The sequence below is a fragment of the Rhea pennata genome, chromosome Z (genome assembly GCF_028389875.1).
Source record: "Rhea pennata isolate bPtePen1 chromosome Z, bPtePen1.pri, whole genome shotgun sequence".
Lineage (NCBI taxonomy): Eukaryota > Metazoa > Chordata > Aves > Rheiformes > Rheidae > Rhea > Rhea pennata.
The window spans coordinates 56880195-56903052 of NC_084702.1; the positions used below are offsets into that span (position 1 = coordinate 56880195).

General features: G+C 37.2%; 1 protein-coding gene across 4 annotated transcripts in view; it reads right to left on the bottom strand.

The window, feature by feature from the left end:
• Nucleotides 1-9566: 9566 nt before the first annotated feature.
• TBCA (tubulin folding cofactor A) overlaps nucleotides 9567-22858 on the bottom strand; it is a 33572-nt gene continuing 20280 nt past the window's right edge. For 3 of the 4 annotated variants that reach the window (XM_062600291.1, XM_062600292.1, XM_062600293.1), the window contains exons 2-4: nucleotides 20761-20866; nucleotides 11216-11302; nucleotides 9567-9806 (exon numbers count right to left, since the gene is read on the bottom strand). In XM_062600291.1, coding sequence (XP_062456275.1) covers nucleotides 9726-9806; nucleotides 11216-11302; nucleotides 20761-20866 — 274 coding nt within the window. In that variant the 3' untranslated portion in view covers nucleotides 9567-9725. Of the gene's footprint in view, nucleotides 9807-11211; nucleotides 11303-18495; nucleotides 18730-20760; nucleotides 20867-22858 lie in introns of those variants that run through there. The other variant, XR_009961238.1, reaches the window with a different exon arrangement.

A 22858-nucleotide genomic window follows, 5' to 3' on the forward strand; every position in this document is an offset into this window, starting at 1 on the left:
GCTTTGTGGCTGAGGGAGAAGCATTGTTTTTGTATGTTCCCCCCCACTGCTTTTTGTTGTTTAATAGTGGGTATTTGGGGCACATTTTGGTGCTTTTCCATCTATTCAAGAGAAGCGTCTCGCATATGAAATACTAAAATAAAATAAAAGGCCAGGCTATTTTTCTTTCTTCGCTTATGCTCTCGATAACATAAACACGAGAGGGACTCTACATTTTGTTCTTATTATCACCAAAAACATTTCTCCTTTCAGCTTAGTACCTTCAATACACAGTAAAGGTCAAGTTTCTTGATTAGGAAAAAGGTCTGTGTGACATTAACAAAAAATCAGGGGGAGCTGTGCTTGGCAGTTGGAGAGTGGAGACCTGCTCCCGAGCAGGCCAGCAGCCCCTGGTGAAAGGGTAGGATGGCGCCTGTAACCGTGTCGTGCTTTTTGCAGCCTGCTTTGGGCGGGCGATGTACTCGTGCAGGCAGAGGGCTTGTGATCGTAAAGGATCTGCACGCAGCTTAGCGTTTTAACCTGCTGAGGAACTATGGAGGGGACACGTGCTGCCGGTGATGCCCGTTTCCCATTTTGGTACTTTCTGAAATGATGGAGATGTGCGGGGGCCGGTTGACTCTAGCTCAGGATGTCTTGGTGATAGTGCTTATTATGTGCATAACCCCTGTTAGAAATTTAAAAGTAGCCTCAATAGGTAACTCTCAAAGTTATGTTTTTTTTTCTTTTGTTTGTTTTTAAATGACCTCCTTCTAGGAAGAAACATTTTGGGATTTTGGATGGTTGTTTCTGTTGGAAGAAAATGTGAATGTTGTTTGAGGCAGGGGAAGAAATGGTCAGGAGCCTCAGGAGACTCAGTTACTGCTGGAGGTAAAGAACCACTTTCTCAAAGAATACTTTTTTCTGCTTTCTGTCAGGGTTGCATTTTCAGTCGTCCTACTGTTTGCTTAACCTATGTGCCTCTTTCTTTTCTGAGCCAACACAAACTCTTTTGCCTCTGTATTTCTCTTCCCAATTAGTCTGCCCAGTAGATGATGTTTTGATGACAGCTTCCATTCTTTGAATTGACATTCTCCAAAGGAAAAGTACCTGAGCTTCCTAAAATTATCCTGAAGGTAGGACAGTTCTCTCATACTCTGTCTCTGGTGAGGTAGCATGCAAGACTCAATGTAAATCTTTTGAGTTTCTTCACTGGTAAACATATCTGTACCTTCCCAACTAAAAGTGCAGAATTCTGTGTAGTCTATTGCTAGGGAAGCTAAGGTGCTGAAAGGCATTTTTTTCTTTTATGATCCACTTGAGGAGGAAGACAGTCAAATCTTGTAATGGGCAGAAGGTGCTTTGTGTACTGGGAGAAATAGAGTGTGTCTGGACTCAGGGACTGGAGTAGTATACAGAACAAGTATTTTATTTAACAGTACAGTAGTGAGCAGGCATGAAATTATTAGACTCCTAAAACTCCTGTTGCCTTCCTTATTTAAGGAGTGGCATGTGCTTGTAGTTGCAGCCAGTGAGACTGCAGGTGCCTCATCTGCTGATGACAAGCACAGCATCTGTACTCATCTGATTAATAGAGACTTTCAGTCAACACAGTTGAGCAATAACACATCACAGGTAGTATGTGTGTGTGATAAGTGACTGACTAGGTTTATCTTCCTTCACCTGGCATAAATGCAGTCCATTGCAGGTAAGTTACTTTCAGCCTTGAATAGTAGCAATTACTTGGATGGGAAAATTGCATGAAAGCACACCTGAGAGAGTCATTATAACAAGAGAGAGTTTGGCCTTGGTGCCACAGAAAACACAGAACATGACAGCAGCAGTGGCACCTTGGAAGACTGGGCTGAAAGAGACTTTCTGTGTCCGTGAGTCCATCTTACTATGCTTTTCTTACTCTGATGGCAGGCCCACAGCTGGGAAGCATGAGAGAGGATTTAGATCGGAAGTACTAGCTTTTCTTTCTTAGCACTGGAGGCAAGGGTGGCAATGATAATGTTGTTGTCCATCTCCATTGTTCTCTGAGGATGAGGAACCAGAGAAAGAAGGTCATACATTAGAACATCCAAATCAGGGAGGGAGTCAGAACACAATGTGGGGCTTCTTTGCTGGTAATCAGCATATTGAGTCTCTGTGTACAACAGTGGTCTCTGCATGTTAATAAAGTTCTGCTTCCTTCCTAAGCCACATCATTTTACAGCTAATGAAACAGTGAGGGGTTGAAGGAGAGCGAGCCTAGCATTGGGAATGGTGACACGCTGGGGGAGGAAACCTCCTGCAAATGGCCTTCTTTATTTTGGATGGCTCCCAGCTGTCACTCCTCTTCTCTCTTACGCTGCCTTCAGAGTATGTCTTCCTTCTGCTCTGCAGGGGAAGAATTAGAGAGGCAGAGATAAAATAGCCCAATACTGTCAGGATAAGTGTGTTCCTTTTTGAACTGAATGTTTGAAAACAGTAGCTTGCTCCTTGGACTGCTTATTGAGATTCCTAGGGGGAATAAGAGCTCCAAGAAGATCTGCCTATTTATAAGCATTTGTAAAACTTCTTTCACCAAGTTGTATCTCAGAAAATAGCTGTCAGGAGGGTGCATGTTTTGTCTTGTAGCATCATTATAAAGACTTTATCCTGAATTGCAATGCATGTGATCCTTCCTGATTATATTGCCACAATACCATTTTGGCAAAGAATATATGCTTTCAGGAGGCTAGTGGATTTTTGAAGGTAGAGCACATTTCTCTGTTTAGCTTGAGATATATGTTCAGATTAATCCGCAGTCTTGAGCCCAACTCCTGTGTATCTAAAGTCAGCCTAACTATGTGCCAATAGGCTTTCCAACTCTTACGTCTCGTCATCTTGCCCTTTCCCTCTTCCCTCTTGACGCTTCTGTCAAATTCCCACAGTTGACAGCCTGAGTTCTAGTGTAGAAGATCTAAAGAACAGCTAAAGATTGAAAGTACCTTTTTCATGTGTTAATCTTGTAGTGTGTGTGATTTTTCTCTTTTTAAGAGGATAGTGGCTTCTGCTTGGTTAACAGTATCAACTGTCTATAATACAGCACACTGCATACTCAAGTATCTTGGAATAATTAAGCTCTGCACTTCTTAAAACTACTTAAGTTCTGAGGCTTGTGCATGTGTATATCAACTTTTTAAAATAATTTTGGGACACGAGGAAAGACTTTTGTGAGGATGACTGAGCAGTGGAACAAATTGTCCAGAGAGGTTGTGGAGTCTCCATCCTTGGAAATATTCAAAAGCCATCTGGACGCAATCCTGGGCAGTATGCTTTAAGTGATGTGGAGCAGAGGAGTGGGACAAGGTGATCTCCAGAGGTCTTTTCCAACCTCAACCATTCTGTGAGTCTGTGATAAAATGTTTCTTGCTTCTTCAGTTAGTAGTAATTTGTTCACTTTACTTTCACCAGAAGAAAGGAGTACTAAACTGAAATAAGCCAGACAGTGCCACTTAAAACTTGTAGATATTAGTCTCTCCAAGCTTTTCCATAGACTAGTTGATTTGTAGAAGAACAACAAAGCAAAACTGTGGTACTATTGGTAACCTGTCCCTGATAACATCTCTCTAAAGAGAAGTAAAGTTTCTCCATGCCTGGCTTATCAAGTATCTGGCCAGCATGCGAGTTTTGCTTTTGCCTATAAAGCCACAGAAGAGTCCCCCTCCCCCCATTTTCTTGATTGAGCTTTGCAGGGAACATCTACAACTCAAAAGTAGATTGGCTGTTTCTGAATAGTGTCTATAAGAAGACTAGCACATCTCTCGAAGCTAAACCATCTGAGAAGTGATCTTGATTATAGGCAGCTGGTGATGTTGAAATTTTTAAGTAAAGTTTTATATTTGAAGTCTAAATAGAGAGTATTAGTCCAGTTCCAGCTGAGTTTTTCATTAAAAAGGCAGAGCAGACTTTTGAAAGGTATGATGTTCAATGCAAAAGGGATTGAAATCTTCTATTTATCCACAGGATATGTAAAATCTTGGCAGATCTGTGTGACTTCCTGATGTTGACTCTTCATTTCCGTAATGTGTCTTCACCCTGGCCTGGCATTATTCCTTTTAATGTGAAGAAGATAGTTTAGTTTCCATACCAACTCAGCTCTAGGCTCTTTTGAAAGGAGCAGTATTTAGGATGTGGGTGTTCTTCTCTTTCCCCTCTGGTACCTGTAAGAGAAATGGCTCTGCCTTTGAATCCATTATATTTCAGCAGTGTTCCCTTTACCACACGATATTACAGAGTATTTTTTGTGACATCTGTTCTCCTAGCAGTTCTTTGCTTCCATAAGAATGCTTTTTTTCCTCTCAAAGCTGCTGTTACATGAAGCTGTTTTACACAGGGGCTCAAGTTCAAAGCCAAGTGAAAACACTGGTTGTCCTCCTTCCAATTACTGATCCAGTCTCAGGTCTGCCCATTTATAGAAAGTGATTTCTAGTAGTAGCTAAGTGATGTGACCATCAGTTCCTACTGGCTGAGAATTTTAAGGTCTTGGTTACTGTTTTCTTTTTGTTTTTTTTCAGTCTTTGCTTGTCTCATTCACCAGTTCACATGAATAGTGAGACCATAACTCCTTTGGGATTATCAGTCTCCTGTGTTTTTATAGCCTCTGGCACAAAGGGGATCTAACATGATGGCCCTTCAGATGCCATCTCTGTGTAACTGCTCCAGGATGTGGTTTACCATCTTGCTTTATGTAGGCTGATGAACAGTACCTTGGTAATATTGCATTGATTTTTAAATTGGTTTTGACTAAGTAATTTGAGCTTTGTTAGCTTTGATGAGGAAATTCGTTCTTTGTTCTGATCACTTCTTGAGCTTCTTTTTTGCCTCGTTAGTTCCATCTAGTGTAACTAAGGGGATGAGGTGAATTTCAGATGTCTTCAACGTGGGTTTTTGTGACTCGTGAGCCCACAATAGCCAGGAATTTACAGTTGATTCAATATTCCTCAAACCCAGTGGTAGTGCTCCAAGAATAGCTCAGTCAAAGAAATGACTTAGTGATCTGTATTCTTTAAAATCAAGTAGGCAGGTAAGTCAGTTCAGGTAGTTGTGTCTTTTCATTGTCAATACTTAAAACTTCATTTTCATTTATAGCTTCTTAAATGAAAGGAGTTTAAAACTAAAGTTTACTGCTTTCTAATTTTCTCAGCTAAGAATAACAGCTATATTTTAGTTAAATTTTTACACTGTTTAGAAGGCAGTTTACTCTCTTGTGATGGCTAGAATTCTTACTGCAGTTTTTTTCTTAAATACTGCAGTTACATAAACAGTATTTGATATATTCATGGAGGTAAGGTCTATCAGTGACTATTGGCCATGATACAGCCTTCAGGAGAGGAAGTCTCTTACGTCATTGCTATCCCTGGCAGAGCCTCCTAGCTGTCAGCAAAGATCACTGTTACACTTGTTTCTTACGCTTCTTCCTTGAGCATTGGCTACTGGCATTTGCGCCCCCCACATGTCGCTCAGCCTGGGAGTGTGTGAATACAGCTTCCTGCTGCCACAAATGATGCAGCCAAGTTTCCTGCATTTGGAGAAATTGCGGGACTCTGCATACTTGCAGTGTGAGGACTGAGCTTCACCCTGAGAAAACTGTGTCCTTGCCCAGGATGTTTCCTCTGGTTTCTACTGGTGACAGAATGTCGGGCAGAGGAACTCGTCGCTGGGCCTTTTAATGGGAGCTGTTCTGCGTTCTTATTAATTCTGCAGTGTGCTGTGTGATAGCTCTTGTGTCTTCCTTGTCCGGGTTCAGTACCGCTTCGGCCTCGCACCTGAATGTCCTGGTGATAGATATTGTGTAAACAACCTGAGAGAATGAACCATAATGCATTAATCCTTTTGTGGAGGAAGTTATTCTTATGCAAAAATATGAAGTTTATCTTCTAGGTTGAAAATAGAGAAAAAAAATTAACATATCCAGTATGTTTTTTTTTCTGAAGTTACCATAGTTGTAGGTAAATGTAGTCTTTATTTCTTAACCTAGTCCCCTGAAAATGTGTAGAACCCATAAACAGCAGGATTTAGTCTAACAGCAGGAAACCTAGTCACTAAAAGCATCTAGAGAAATTTCACATTATTTTCATAAACTAATCTAACCACTTGCATCTATCTGTGTAAACTAATTACTTTTTTAATTAGGCAGTCTTTTTGATTGCTTATGGAGAGCTGTGGTGAAATTTATCACTAATTATGCTAGGGCAGGAGGAGGCCATGGGATTGTTGGGAAGGATGAGAATTATTTTATTTCCTTTTGTTGAAATGAAGAGCAAGTAGTAATTGATATAACCTTACTCCTTGAGGCTGTTTCTGTGGGTCAGTGGGTTTCCTTCCATCTAACATATTATCTATAGGAACTTCAGAACAAAAAGGAAACCAAACTGTTACAAAGTTAAAAAATTTTTTTTCTTCCTCATATTAAATGTAATGCCTATGCTAATAAGATCTAGATTTTGGGCTTTGGTGAGCTCTGGTGACATTCGATCAAAAATGCTGGCTTATAAGACACGTTGGAAAGTAATTTTCGAAGGTTAAGTGCTTTTTTTTGGTGTGATTGAATATATTTTTAAAAAACATGAGGGAGGCAGGGGTTGCATATATCTTGTGCAATCTCCTCTGCTGTCCTTAGTCCATCGTTTGCATTTAGTGTAAGGCCTGTGTTCCATACAATAAAGCAGTGTGGCCACAACTATGCATAGAAGACAAGTCATTTTGCTGAGGAGAACTGTTTTCAACTTCTTTCAATTCACTGCTTTGTACTGAGCAGTGCAAGGTTTGAAAGGCACCTGCCTTTCAAACAGGTAACACTGAGATCCCCTGCTTTGAGGGGGCTCTGGGAATCACTTCTTTGAGTTCTCATCCTGGATCCTTCTTTAGAACTTATGTTCTAAATCATTAAAAAAAAAAAACTCAAATGTAGTGCTAATAAATTATAAGTCTTGCTTTTCATGTAGAATATGTTGAGGGACTTTATTTTGAGCTGTACTGTATCAGAGAGCTGTCAGAGACTACTTTTCTGAGTATAAGAAACTTACCTTCAAAGAATCCTTGGGAAATTATTGCTGGGGAAGAAAGTGCTGTATATTAATTAAAATATTTTAGTAACATAACAAAACCAATCAGCCTGTAAATTAGCCAGTTACAAGTAATTACCTCAGTATTGTGGAGATTTTTCAAGTAAAGGAAGGAGTTTAAATTAGAGGACAAACAGAAGAGTTTTGAAACTACTCTGTTTTCAATATGTAATGTAACTGAGGACTTAAGAAATACTGTTTTCTAGGTGAGGGTACCAAATTTGTATGTCTTTTGCTTGGACTGCCAGTAGAACTATAGATTCAATGCATCCTCTAAAGTTAGAGGACAAGGATCATAACTGTGCAAGAGTAAACTTAAGAATAGCTGGCAAGCCCATGATCAGAACAATGGGTACAGGTCTTCTATTGAAAACTTCCTTCCAAAAAAAATTCTTGTTTTCCTTTTCCTCTAAGATTAGCTCTTCTGTTACACACTGACTAAAGTAATGTTGAGGAAGAGGAAACAGCTAGGGGAGAATATCATCTCAGTTCTTGATGGAATCGGAGGGAGATAGAAAATAGCTAGGAAAAAATATATGCAAACGTGGTTCAGGTCCTGACGACTGCAGACATGACAAAGAATTCTGCACTAGAAACTACTGCACTAAGGAACTTTCTATGGGAATCTGGCTTATAGGTTAACTACTCCATCCCCTGCACCCTTAATTCTAAATGCCAACTTGGGCCATACCACAATGTTACTGCCATTCAACCACTATAGAAACATCTGTGTTGAGCCTTTATGCTGACCTGCATTTTCTGTGGAAGTCAGCAACTGTATTTCATTTTTCTGTGGGTTTGCTTTTCAGGAATGTGCATTATTTCTTCAGAAGGAGAGTAATTTTTTAAAAAACGCTACCTTACCCAACAAACTTGCCTCCCCTCAACCCCAACACACCTTTTCAGCTCAACATCTAGTCACTGTACTCCACTCAATAGCCTCAAGCATTTGCTAAGCAAAGAATTATTGCTTCTCAGAGTGCAGCTGGTCAGGTAAGGCATCTAGACTGCTTGATCCACTCAGCTGGTGAAGGTCCATGGAAGAAGCTGACTGAAATAAGTGAGAAAAGACAAGTAATCTCCTTAGCAGCATTCACTTGCACTGTGAGCTGGGCAAAAGTGTCCTCTGCTGCCATCTGGCAGTTATGCATTTAGGACACAACACTGCCAGGAAGGTACACCTACACTTTTATGAAACCATAGTGTTGTCAAAATTGGTTTTGCTTCTCAGTGTTTTCTAGTATAAGTCTGAGTTCTAGGGTACTCTACTTCAAAAACAGATCGTTCTACAATCAGAAATCTTGCATTGTTAATAGTTGGCCAGAGCAATGCTTAAGAGCGATGAGAAGCAGACTTATTACCTTTGAAGACCTAGCAGCAGAATGAGATGACTTTCGTTAAGATTCCTATTTTTTTGCATTTTTACTCTGCTTAAAAGCAAGAGACTGTGCCAGACTGACATCTGAGACTTTTTCAAGGGAGTAGCAGCAAGTGGTTATTATGCTACTTACTCTGCTGTAATGCTGTTACCTACATTATTAGTCTTACCTGAAATAAGTCTGAAGACATACCACGGTATTCACAGTGATTTTTATCAGTACAACCTTATGTTTATAACTGTGTGCAGAGAAGGTAGATCCTCAAGGCACATAATGTAGGTGAAACTGCAGTTTACCTGAACCCAGGCACATTAACAAAAAGTTTTATTAGACTATTTCATATAGCACCACACAAAAGGTACACTGTGCTTTGTGTTGCCTTTAAAGAACATGCCAAAAAACTTTCAAATTATAAAAACTGGAGAAGTCATCCTGAAAGAGCCACAGGTTTTGTACATTATGTTTTAATGGTCTTCCAGGGAGATTAAGCATTGTTCCCATACCCATTAGTTCTCTCTCACCTTCTAGGTTTTGAGCTTTGCTCAAAAAAAGTCACTTAGGCCAAGATGAGCAGCTGTGCTCTCCAGAAAAAGGTTCACTTCAGAACTTCTACCAGTAAGTCCAGCTCACAACATACTAGACAGCTGCTAAATCTTGTTTCTTGAGAAAAACAACTTAATCTTGATTAACGGTAATAATGTGAACAGGGCTCTGCAGATCAACTCCAGGCAAATTAAGAAAGGTTTGGAATTGGCTCTTAATTCTGCCTTATGTTCAAAAAGAAACAAGGTGTAATGACAGATAAATAGTATCATAGAAAAAGATGAGTGACTTATGGTCATTTAGCCCATCCACTGTTTCAGTACAGATTGCTGTAATAGCCTGAAAATATTTCCAATAAGGTGCTTCTAAAGCATTTATGGACTTGTCACATTTCTTACATAGCTAGACATTTGAACTGTAACATGTTTCTTAGCCTGAATTGTTCAGAATAAGTTTTTTTGTATTACCTATTACACTATTAGCCTTACATTAAATAAGCTTTTTTGTTGTTCTTTCTATAATTGAGGTGAACCGGCAATATTTCTATTTTGCCTGAATATGGAACACACAGATGTTTCAGAACACCCTTTATTCAATGCATTTTGGAGTTAAGAGGCTAGTTATTTGCATAAAGGGAACCTTAGCAAGTCAACAATATTAAGAGAGCTGTGGTCAAACAGAAGTGTGGAATGGACCCAGTGCTAATGCATACAAAGAGAATACTGAAAATCTTCTAGGCTTCCAGCTTCACTGACTCCAGTATGGAACGTGCTTCTTTATACTCTTCAGCTTCTTCCAATTCTTTTTCATTTTCCTGGAATTAAAAAGAGCTTTTGAGTACTTCAGTAATAACTGACATGTGACTAAATACAAGAAAGAAACCATGAAACAAAAAGGTTACATCAAAAATGAGAACATTAGTTCTATGTGATTCAAAGCACAGGTTTAAAATATAATGGCAGTCATGTGTGAGTAGACTTATGTGTACCTTTATTCTATTAAATAAATGTTTAAAAACAAGTGCATCAGAATTGGAACTGATAACAATAGAACTCAGAACAAGAGTACTTTTAGGAAAAAAGCTTAAGCAGAGATTGACAATTGAAAAAAACATATTTAAAGTTTATATGAATACAAAAAAATTGAAGGTAAGCTAAGAACAGAAAGTAGATCTGCTGCAAGGAAGCAAGTCACAAATTTTTTAGATTTTTGAATTTTTGAAAACAATTGTAACCGCTTCACACTTGCATTTGTAATTTTAAGTTTGTACACTGTGTGGTACAAATTTAATAGCATCTAGTATAAATCACTTCTGCATCCCAGCGAAGTTTAAATCAGCTAACTGTCAAGTAACAAGTTGTCTAAATGACAAAAGCAGCCTAATCCTGCCAATTACTAAGCATCGGTTTTGGAAGACACTGGGGGCATATCACCTGAAGACAAGAGAAGTTGAGTTCTCATTTGAAAAGTGGATCCTGACTGATCATTGTTAAATTTTAAAAGTCACATGTCAGAGGCTTAACTACAGTGTGTAATATTAGCTTATTTACATCTGTAACAGAATTCTTGGTGAAAAATCAGCTTTTAAAGGGAGCATGATAATCTCTAAGCTTAGTTTACTTTCTGTGAAGCTATCTGTGCAAGAGTATTTATTTCTGCAAGTAATCCATACCCTAAAACTGGAGCACTGATGCCCACCTCACTAATAAATCATATAAGCACTACTCAACAAGGACTTCTGCTTTTTTTTTTTTTCAGTTGGCCATAGCAAAATAAATGTGTTAAGCAAGATATTTTGAATATTTCAGGTCTCTACGAGCATATTTTATATATCCTCACAAACTAAAGAAAAAAACCTGTCTGCTGTCTAAAGCTGGTAAACTATTTTACCTGACTGTGTAACTAGCACAGGAATTCAGAGTCAGCTCAGTACTTAAGTGCACGTTAGGTATATGTTCCATTAAAGACCATTTCTAGCATTCTAAGACATAAAATTTCTGCATACTATAGACCAGGTTTGCATAGACAGTTACCTGAAATGGAATACTGGTATGTTACAGGATGTCGGTCTTGGAATCTATAAGTAATTCTTCAGTCAAGTTCTGTTATGCTTCAGTTGTACTGCAGGCTAAACATGTTTATACAGTTTCATCCCAGAAAGAACACCTCATAATGTGCGGTGTTCAGTATTATTTGATAAACAGTTTTTGGTGTGATACTTACTAATAGTTGAGTAAGATCTGCGTGTGCAACTTCTAATCTGCGCTGGCAATCTGGAATCATCATTCGTGATTCTTGCAAGATCTCAATCTGTGAAAATTGGAAGCCAATGAAATGAAAGTTTATTCCAGATGGAAAACGTACTTTTAAAAAGAAGAGCCTTTTCTCTGAAAGTTCAGTAACCCAGGCATCAACAAGGAACTTCAGAACAGTTACATATTTTCTGAATAGACCTTTTTATTAAAATGCACTGACTTAGCATAATTGCTTAAAATTCTGTTAATGAATATTAATAAAGATTTTACAAGATGTTTCCTGTGTGTTTAATTAAATACTTTTTTGCACTTCAATTTATTTAATATTTAGAATATATATTTTTTTTTTGCCTTAGAAACAAGTAGTACTGCCTGGTAAGGTTTCCATATAACATTTGTTAAAAAATGCTATTTAGAACAAACTTTCTCCTGCAGTCATGAAGCAGCTTCATCCAAAATGGGATCAGCTGGTTATATAAATATCTCCTGCATCTTTTGGGTAATAAAGAAAAACAGTGTTCAGATAATACCACATAGAGATAATTACTGCATGAAAAAAGTTATTGAGTTATTGATCACATTGTGTGCACACTGCAGGAGGCTCTGACTGAAAGACAAAGGTAAAGAAAAATGAAAAGCAAAGACCAGCAGGCTCATATTTTTGATGCTTATCATGCATAAAAAGTTATTACTTATCCTTGTGCTTCATTTTAGGAGAAAGATTATTCTCACCATGCACTTTGAACAAAATTACTAAACTGGCTCCCCACTGAATTTGAACATCCTGCCTCCACCTACAGAAAACAACTTCAGATTTATACAAGGGAACACTTATTTCATGGAACATTTCTGAACCTGAAATCCATCCACTGAAAAGAAAAGGTGTGCGGAGTTGTTCAGTAATGTTAAGTCTATGTGGAAATGAAGATCAGTTAGATATTAAAATACTAACCCTCTTCTGTATTCAGGATAACCTGCAAGGGAAGCCTTTCACTTTAAAATTATCTCACTATATTCTGTCATTCCTGCGTTGTATATTCCTGTTAATGCTGTAGTGTTTGGAAGTACTGAAGGGAACAATAATATCTAGAAGGAAGATGAACTATGACTGAGAATTTATTTATGCATACAGAGAATCCTTTTGTGTTAAAACATTATAATCATGCATTTGTGTGTCACTGCTCAAGTTATTAGTTCAAGCCATTTTTGAAAGAATTTGTCATTTTTTTTTCTGACTTCATTTCAGAGAACCTAAGGCAAAACCCATCAACCTTAATGAAGAAAGATAGATGAAAAATGCATTAAAAAAAAAAAAAAAAAAAAAAAGGTTAAGCCCCTCCAAGTTCCACTTCTCGACAGCATTATTGCTTTTCTTCAAGTGGTCAGTATTAGACTGTATTAAAAATAATCACTGCAAATTACCATCAGCAGTGAATGAATAAACATTTGTAACTTCCATAGAATGTAGTGTGCCATAAGGTGCATGAGATGATGCCTTCTGCCTTATGTACTGCTGCTTTGTTCTATAAAGAATACCTGCAGGGCTGAGAATGTTCAGTACTGACTTCCCTGGGCTGGTACTGCTAAGCAGCTGGGCACTGTGAGGCTGGTGAATGATGTGGAAAGCAGTAGGTCATTTTATATATGCCATCAGTAAGCTATCTGTGAAGGGAAGTCGTATAACGTGGAATCTGCAAGAAAAGAACGTACGACTACCCAAATCACTCAGTTTGAAACAGAATTTGATAGAGATCTGAAGGGGTACCTGCATTTTACTTACATTTGCCTGCTGTTATGCAATACTAAACAAAAATCAGAATAAAGTTAAATCTTAGAACCTCTACATCCAGTAGGTGCAAGCAGTTGGAGAACAGGAATGGTTAGAGAACCAGGCAGTAGTAAACTACTGAACTAGCTACTCAGATTTTGATAACTTCCGCATAAATACTTTTTTTCTTAATCATCTTTAACAAAATAAACCCAGGTAGACCATTTACTGTTACAAATCTATATAATAAAGTGAAGTTGGAAGCTTGAACAATTAGATGATCTTTAAGATTGGAATTATGAAAAGGCATTTGCTCTCCAAATTCTATGAAAATTAAACAGCAGCGCTACTCCCCTTTCCCAACACACTCCAGAAACTTTCTGGCAGAATTCTAAGTAGTTTAACTTACAAGCAGGTCACAGAGGAAGTTACTATGGGAAAATGATCTAACTTTGGAAAGAACCATAACTATCTTCAAGGTTACTGTGAATTACAACACCAGATAGAAATATTGAAAACTGGAATAACTGAAGTGCATCTAAATAAAGTGTTAAGACAAAAGCAGTAAAGCACAAACATACATACAAAGACAAGCACATTGGATTTGTTGTCAGTAAGTGCACACGGGATCAGAAGAGCTATTGTGACTACAATGAGGATGACATCCCCATTCTTTTTACATGTTTTGAAAAGCCAGTATAACAAATCTCTTCAAACAGCCAAATTTCTAGTCAATTGCCTTTCTGTATTGAAAGTATTTCTACTAAGAAGCTTGACATCTTTTGAAAGAAAGTAGTCTGTGTTTGATGGAGCTCTTTAATTGCTGGTGTGTATATAATCTAGTTACTAAACACAATGAGGATTTTTCTTACATAGGATCAGATGTCAAGAACTGGTGTCTGTAATACACTATCAGTAGGCTTCAGTCTGTTTCCCATAAATTTCAGATTGCATTGGCAGATAAAGTGGAACAGAAAAGTCAGGTGCAAAAATACAGATCCACCTATCAGTTGCTCGAGTGGAAGTGCACCATAGCAAAACAGTCAATCATACATTTTCAAAATAAGCTAAACCCAAAGGCCAAACAACTCTGAAAAAAACAGCTGAGGAGGTAATGTCTGAGGTATAAACAATTCAGATTTTAGCAGGTCCCACAGCAACAAAAGTTCAAAGCCACTATTTCAACTTACCAGGGCAGATTGGAGCTGCTAAAAGGAGAGAAGATTCTCTAATTTAGGATCATCCAAGCACTTATATTAAAATATCAAATTTTCAGTACTTTAAGAACATGCTTAGAATGGAAATAAATAGTATTATTTAAGAGCATCAGTATCAAGTATTCTGCAGCAGGAAACAATTTCATTCAGCTTAACTGACATGTATAATAGGGACAACAGAGCTTGATCAACTTCAAAAAAGATGGAAGCAGATTTCTGTTTTTTTTTTTTTTTTTCAGCTGACCCATAACTAGACAAAAGATTTAGAGATGTACAGATCCACAAATAATCCAAAAACAATAAGAAAACCTCCATAGGTTGGTCCGTCATCCCTTTATCTTATGAGGGCCATACAAACTACTGGGCCATAGAGTGTGATGACAGTATTGTTTTACATGACAGGATTGGCATTCTAGCCACAGAAGATTAGCTAAGAAAATACAGATTTATGAATTAGTGTGTATGTGTGTATCTCTCTCTCTTTTATATTATATATATATATATATATATAAAAATATATCACACATAAATACTGACACACGTGTATGTATTTGTGTATATGTATATGTATATATATATATACACACATTTTCATATATAGAGTTCTTGGAAGTGAGCCAGACTGAATCACCAGAGGTTCAATATGGGACTGTGAGATGGTAATTAAAAGGAGATGCCTTTAAATTCTGCTTCATAAACTTTTGCCCTTTGACTGGCGCGCAACTGAGAACAATCATGGTTCTTCTCACAGACGGGTGAAGTGAAATTACAAACTCAAAGACAGTAGGGAAAAAAAGAAAAAACATGCAAGTAATTCAGTTTGTGAAGAAAAGTGCTGTTTGTTCGAACTACTTTTCATTAGAAAGCTTATAAGACACTTTAAATCTGTTGACCAGTTAAAGCCATATTTGACCATGTCTGAGACTCAAAAGAAAAAGACATCTCTAAGTATCACAAATACCAATGGTTCCAAAATTAGTAAGTCCATAAGGAAAAGACTGTAGCACAGTATTAACAGCAGTGTTAGTTGGTTAGCTGGTTGGCTAATCAGCCAGCTTATAACTTGTAGCCACAACATGGTATTGTTTCTCACCCCAGTTGTAACCAGGGCACACAGAGATACGACGTGCAGGGGTGGAGGCAAGAAAGGCAGGACGAAGGGACTACGAAGATGCAGGGGCTGTGGGAGAAAGCTGGGTATAGGAAAGACAGGGGACTATAGATGTGGCACTAAGCTGAAATTATAACCATTGGGGAGAAAGGGATATAGAGAAAAAAAACCCTCAAACCACAGGAAAACAGGTTTTGTTAGTTCCACTTCCTATAAAGCAACTTGTTTTCTTTACAAGTGACAGGACCAAAAGAGGCTTGAGTTACCCACAAATATAGGACACAGGAAGTGATTACAGTCCGTTGCATGAGTTCTTTGCCAATATATTAATCAAAAACACTTCCGAAGGACCACGAAGAAAAGCTTACAGAAAAAAAAAAAAAAGGTGGGGGGGGAGCACACCATCTCTTTTCTATGGTACTTTTAGGCACTGAAACAGCTGTGTATCAACTACAAGCTTACTACATTTGTAGCAAGAAACATGAAAGAGAAGAAAATCCACCAGATCTAAATGCCTCTGTTTTAAACTTGGGCTTTCTCTGCAGTGCCTCTTAGATGAGGGCCAATCCAGTCTCTTCTATAGCAGATAACCTTAAGAGGTACAAGGCAGAAAGGAAAATTTTCCTTCTGGAAAATAGTTGGTCACTGGCTGCTTCTGCTAACATATAACTATCAGATTTTCTTCATTGTCAGCTGCCGGGGTGAGATGGACAGAGAACTTGAAGCTCAAAGATAGAGATACTGCTCAAAGGACAGAAGCAAAATTCAGTATCCCCCAAGTAAAGTTTTTTGAATTAAATATTCATATAATAAATTACAGGGGCTGTTCCTTTAATATTAACTTGCAGAATGATAATAGAATTATCAATTATATAAAGTAGTCTTCTAATCTACAGGCAGCATACTTCCTCCTAGCAGCTCTCAAGACTCTACCTGAACAGATCGTACTCGTTGATGCAAGTATGAACCTCACCCTGTAAACAGATGAGAGGTGGTAAAACCTAAATGAAGAGGTTTCTTTGAAAGTGATGTGAGGAAAACAGTGACAAAGTAAGACTTTGTCTTTTCCCAACAAGAGTGGCTCAGCCTTTTCAGAACGCATAGCTGTATTTTCTCTCCATTATCCTTAGGGGAGTGGAAGTGAGGGAGCTACACTTTTTTTTTTTTTTTTTTTTTTTGAGTAGGATATAGATTCTGAACCCACACCTAATGTAGTGTACACTTTGCTAAAAGTTAGCAGGCTGCTTAGGAAAGGTTTTAGAATAAACTAGAAGGTTTTGAGGGGAATCTTCCTCTTATTTTATGGAAGCAAAATACCTGGGGAAATCTCTCTGCCAGAACTAGGAGCAGAACAGACTAAACCAGGAAAGTCAAGTCCAGACGACTTCTTTTCCTGTAGGGCAGAGCAAAGGTGAGCCCAGTTACAAAAGTAATGAATCTTCTCTCATCTCACTGGCAAGTCTCTCTACTGAAGAAATGTTCTCATTCTAACTTATTCCAGATATTGCAGAAGCATCTCATATCTTCAGTATAGAATCTGGAATACAGAAGGGTATTTATGTCCCACTGAGGGAAAAAAAAAGAAAGAAAGGAAACCAGCTTTTGGAAAACAGAAGGGGGAAAAGTAAGACAACAGTGATGATTTGTCATCGATTGCTCTCTTTCAGAAAGCACATTAGGTAACTAACCCATAAGTTGAAAGCCTTTTCAGTACCACCTGTATGTCAAGAATATTACTCTGTAGCTAATTCAGAGAACTCCAGGTTGCTAAGCTTTTAATAAGAGACAAATCTGTACTTGTCAAGGATACTATCCAAAAACAAAGTGGAGCATCAGACCCTTTGTTAGCATTTCCACTGCCTCTTTACCTAAACGACTGAAGCTACAGAGTTCAGATTATTAAGCAGAAGTCATCTGTTCTTAGAGAAAACCCAAAGGGTTATGAACACAGACTGCAATGAAACTAAATGTTTCACCTAATCTTACTATACTTGATTTGTAAGAAGACTTTGTGTTTGAACTGATATGGAGGGGGATGTAAAGAGTTAAAAATTGAACAACCCCACTGAGGCAACTAGAGTACTTCTTCAAAGCTTAAACAGGTATTTAGAAATTTACTGAGCGTGCCAGTGTTCAATAATAAGATACGTAGCTCACTCTGATCTTCCACGCTGTTTTTTTTTCAAAAACAATATAAATGATTTCCAGGTGTATTTCATTTTTAGCCACTTCAAGAAATATACCCGACTTTTTTTTTTTTTTTTTTTGCTAATACTTGGAGAAAAATGCTATTAGCATGAATTGTATGTACTCTACACCATGCAGATATTAAATTCCCTGTTGAACTCATTTGATTTTTATTTCATTTGGGAATGACATTACATGAGAAGTGATCTAGAATTGTAGGATTGTAGATAATAGAATTATATTAAAAATCAATCATTTATCAGTAAAAACACTGACAGTTAACTAAAACTCCAAAGTAGATGCACTACCCCACTGAGAGAAACCAAAGAGTAGGTATCTCAGACTCCTCTCACACTCATGAGTACTCAAGATAAAAGCATTAGATTGTAAAGGGTGTTCACTAAGTTCAGGACAAATCAAAAGCCACAAAAGCATGAAAATACTGTTTCCCACCATTAGTCTGCACTCGTGGGTGACTAGAGTGCAAAGAGTTTTTATTGCAGATAAAGTATCATGAAACTCTGTGTACAAAGACTTTATATATTGAGAATCATTAGAATTGTGTAGAAAATAAGGCTTCATTGCTAAAAAAATCCACACTGAAGTACAACTGCATTACTTGTTGGAACCAGTCACTGCTTTTAGTGACTCTTCACAGAAATTATATTCAGTATTTACAAAGAATTAAAATGCTTAATAACCTTTCTTTCCTAAAAGCCTTGTGGTTGAAGATAGTGTAATTTTGAGACACAACGTTTATGAAAATCTTTTCTTTCATATCATTTTTCAAATACTGCTCTTCATTCATATTTTTATGCCAATGTGGGTCAGATAAGACTTCATTGAAAGCTTTCCCTGAATTTATAATCTTTCATGTACATTTTGTAAGCAAAACCAGATGCTAAGAGTCTTTTTTTTTCCTTTTTAATAAACTATAAGTGATGAAAAAGGAAGGGCTTCCTCACCCAATAAGGCTAGAAATTCTCATCCTTGGTAACACAGCCTACCACACGCATACAGTAGCACTGAGAGCCAAACTGTCATTTTTGTTTCTATGAGATAAGTCCACTCTTCATGAAATGAGTCTTCCCGGACAGTGCAGGCTGGAGGCTTGGATTTAATTGCTGCCAACAACCCTGGTAGATCACTGCTACAACTACAGACCACCTGAATTCCCAGGAACCGCAAGCTGCTCCACTCTGTAAGACATCAGGGAAAAATACTGCTAAGTCAAACCCGAACTATTGTTCTGCAAGGGGACTGATCCCTTCCCCTTATAGACCAGACACACATTAAAGTTACTTATGCTATAGGAATAGCATTAATTATGTTAAAATACAAGTTTCTTTGCTCACTTCCATACTGTTAACCCATAAATTCTTCTGCAGAGTTGCAACTAAAGAACTAAATGAGAAAAAAAAGAAACCACTAAATAAGCTTGAAAGCATGCCTCCCTCAACCGTGGATTGATTCTATTTACATAGCTGATTTCCTACCTCAGCTAAAAAAATACATTGTTAAAGTTATATTCTAGTCTCAAATGACTGAATTTATTCCTCTTCCCAAATGCTATTTTTTCATTACGGAAGTAAACTATGAACATATTTTAAAATAAATAGTAATTCCTAATCTGAATAATTGTAATTAAAAGCAATTCTTAAAATGTGTTACTACAAATAATTTTGCTGAAGAACTTTTTGAAACATTTACTCCATTCAAAACCTGCTTTTGAGCAAACTCTCCTGCTATCACATAATTTTCTTTAGTGTAAAAAGATGTGATCCCCTGACAAGTATGCACGTTCTTTCTGAGCCTCCAAGTTTATTATAACTTAAAATACTTACAAGTTTCAAAAAGCAAAATGTGCTAAAAGAACAATAAATGAAGTGTATTTGGAGGAATTAATTGCTTTCAAAATGAATTCAGGCAGTTTCTGAATGAACTGGGGTTGTTCACTGAAAAGGCTTTTGCCACTGTTCTTTCTGAAAAGATCCTCAAATAGCACATTACAATTCTTTCCACAGCAAAAGTTCACAGCCTCTGCTGTGCTTGACTTTGATGTTTTTTTGCATGTCAGTGAGGAAAAACATGCAATCAAATAGCGTGATGAATGGGGAACACTAAAAATGAGGATTGCATTCATTAGTTCTTGTTAGCATCAGCAGATCTTCAAAGACTACTATTTCTACAGCATCTTGGAGTCAGTCAGCAATCAGGCAAAAACAGTTCAGCTCTATAAATATAGTGTTTTCTGCAAATTTTACATTTGCATTTCTTTCCCATGTTATATGAAAGCAAGACAGGCCATGCATGCATGGATTGAAAATTGAATTTATTCAGGAATTTGTTTTAGCTTCTTTTAAAAAAGTTTTTTTCCTATCTTGTCCTTGTTAGGTTTTACACTCAGGTTTTCTTTAACCTGTTCTATTCTTCTTCCATTGTTCTAATTTACTTCACTGTTTCTGTGAAGATTTACTTGGGAAAAAAATTAGAGATCACAGACAAGCCAAACTTCTATAAAGAATATAAAAAAACCTCCCAAGCTAAAGCCTTCTTTCAGTGACAAGGATACCTGACATTTCCTCTCCTTCCAAAAGGGCATGTACCAACTGCCTCCAACTACCCACTGTCCTTTGTGGGGAACATGGCAAGAAAAATTCCACCGTACTGTAACTGTGACTCTAAATCAACCTTGAGCACATGCAACTACAGCATGCACATTTCAGCTAGTGAGCCCCAACAACTCTAGCAGCTGCTAGGAATTAACCTACCCATTGCTCTCTGTGCTAGGTGCCTGTGATTTTTACCAAACACATGCTAGCATACTCAGGTTTATTCCATCTTCCTATTAGTTAACAGACACTCTAAATTTCACAGTAATATTCCTGCTTACCACCAAGCACTTAACCAATTATCTAGAGCAGTTCTTTTCAGGTTCTCAGCATTTTTGAGAAATAAAAGTTTGTGATGGCCTCCTATTCAATGTTAGTGACAGCCATCCTGTCACCAAGTGCTAAATAATCCATGTGCAGTCTCTGTAAAATTTAACATTTTGGAGGAAAGGAAGTTTCTGCAAATGCAAGTTACAACTTTTGCAATTAACAGAACTTTTAGTCTAGTATTTAAATAACAAGAGTCTGGAAGGAGGTACGGCATATTCTCTTATTTAAGGATGAGTATGATTAAAAAAAAAGAAAAGAAGCATAGAAACAAGTTTTAGAATAGTTTACCTGCTTCTTGATTCCATAATCATCACATGCTTCAGCTTTCATTTTTTCAATCTTTTCTTCTTGCTGTTTTGCTTCTTTTTCATACATAACTTTTTCTTTTGCCAGTCTGTAATTAAACCAAGTGATTGTGTTAGTCTGGCTCTGTTATGGTAAAAGGTTACACTACTGATAACAAAAAGTCCTGAAAGCTGCAGCCCTAAATATTAGCACATATTATAATTTCTCCAAAGAAAGGCTCTTTTAACACTTCAAAGAACTGTATGTAAGAGATGCTGAATTTAGCTATTACATATAACAGTTCTTATACAAATATTTTCAATAAAAATACATTTTTTATTTTAAAAGTTTGGTATACACTTATCCATATAGACTACCCCAAAAAGCTATATATTGGTACTTCATTTCAAATACATAACAGAAGCAGAAAAGAAGTTGCCTTGTTGATCTGGATGACAGCTAATAAAGGAGAAAGCTATCTTTGTATCTCAAAAAAAAAAAAAAAAAAGGAAAAAGAAAAAGAAATCCCATCATAGGTAGCTGAAACAAACTTAATATTAAGATGTCTGTAAAGGCAACATTGTTATTATTAGCTTTTAGATCAGCATTTGTCAGCCCTTCCCAATATCATCCAGGTTCTGATAGTTTTGAACCTGCTGAATAATGCCACTGCACCAAGTACAACTCCTTAGATGGAAAATGATGCTAAGGTGGTATCCTTCTTAGTAATAACTTTGAAAAAAGGTATTACATTCAAACGAAAAGAAATAGCTGTTTCAGGCTCACAGACTGCAATCCCAAAGTATTTTGCCTGATCGCAATTACATGTCATGCCATTAAATGCAATATTTCACATACTACTTTTGGCACAAAATACTAAAGTAAATTTCCCAAACAACAAGATAGTCTCATAGGCCTGTGGTCCTTAGAGTACTTACTGTGTGTATGTTGATGGTGGTTTTGGAGACAAAGTAGCATTTCTGTGATTTACCTAGTACTTTTCTTTATGGCCTGAAATCTGAATTTTAGTCCTAATGATGGGTCCATATTTGGTAAGAGGATGCTTTTTGCTAACAAGTGTAAAAATTCAAGAATAATGTATTTTTTTCTACTTTTCCTGTATTTTCTATAGAGAAGAACTCAGTGTGCAGCTAAGAATATGTACAACAAATTTCTGTCACCACTGAGAAAAAAATAAAACTAAAATTTGCTTTGAAAGTATTGCTTGATGTTATTAAGGAAATGCAGACCCTGAATGCCTATAAAAATGAACAAGATAAGAACATTTGTAGGTCTTAAAATGTGGATAAAAGCAACAATGAAGTTCAATCTCATGAGACTAACAGGATTTTATCTGACTTCAATATGCAAGGCAATTTCAGTTTCAGATGCAAAGTGAGGGTTTTTCCACAGGTTCCATCAAATACAGCAACTGATAAACATAAAAATTTCTGAAGGTCAGAAGAGAATATTAATGTAGTCTAGACTGATGTTCTGTTGTAATTTTTACACAGTAATTCCGTGTTCATATACATGTATGCTGGATCACATAATGCCAGATTCAGACCAAAACATCCTTCTGGATCTGTAGAATGATGAAGCAATTCCTGGCTGGTGCATTCAAGACAAAAACTGAACACTGAGATTCTAATGCAAACCTGAAAGCGTGCCAAAGAAAATCCTTCCCCTAACAAGAACAAGCATCAGATTAGCCTATATTAGGTAAGATTGCTTAAGTAGGAGAACTTACCAGGCAAAAGAATGTAACCAGATTCAAGGAGCAGATACTATATTATACAAATGAAAAGAGAAAATAAAGGTCTTGTAGAGAGCTTCATGGTCACGTTAGCGCATCAGAGCAAATTAATTCCTAATTTGTCACAGTTAAGTGCTCCACTAGAAGTGCTGCAGAGGATGGACAGTTCAGAGCAGTGTTGGGATGATAGGAACCTTTTGTAAACTAAAACTGCAACAGAAGGAGCACCCCAGTAACACCTTGAGAGAAATTTCTAGAGCATGTTCTAGTGTTGTAATAGTGGGTACTCCTTCCTGCTTTTGACAGTTTACATCAACCAAAATTGTTTTGCCCAAATAGCTTCAT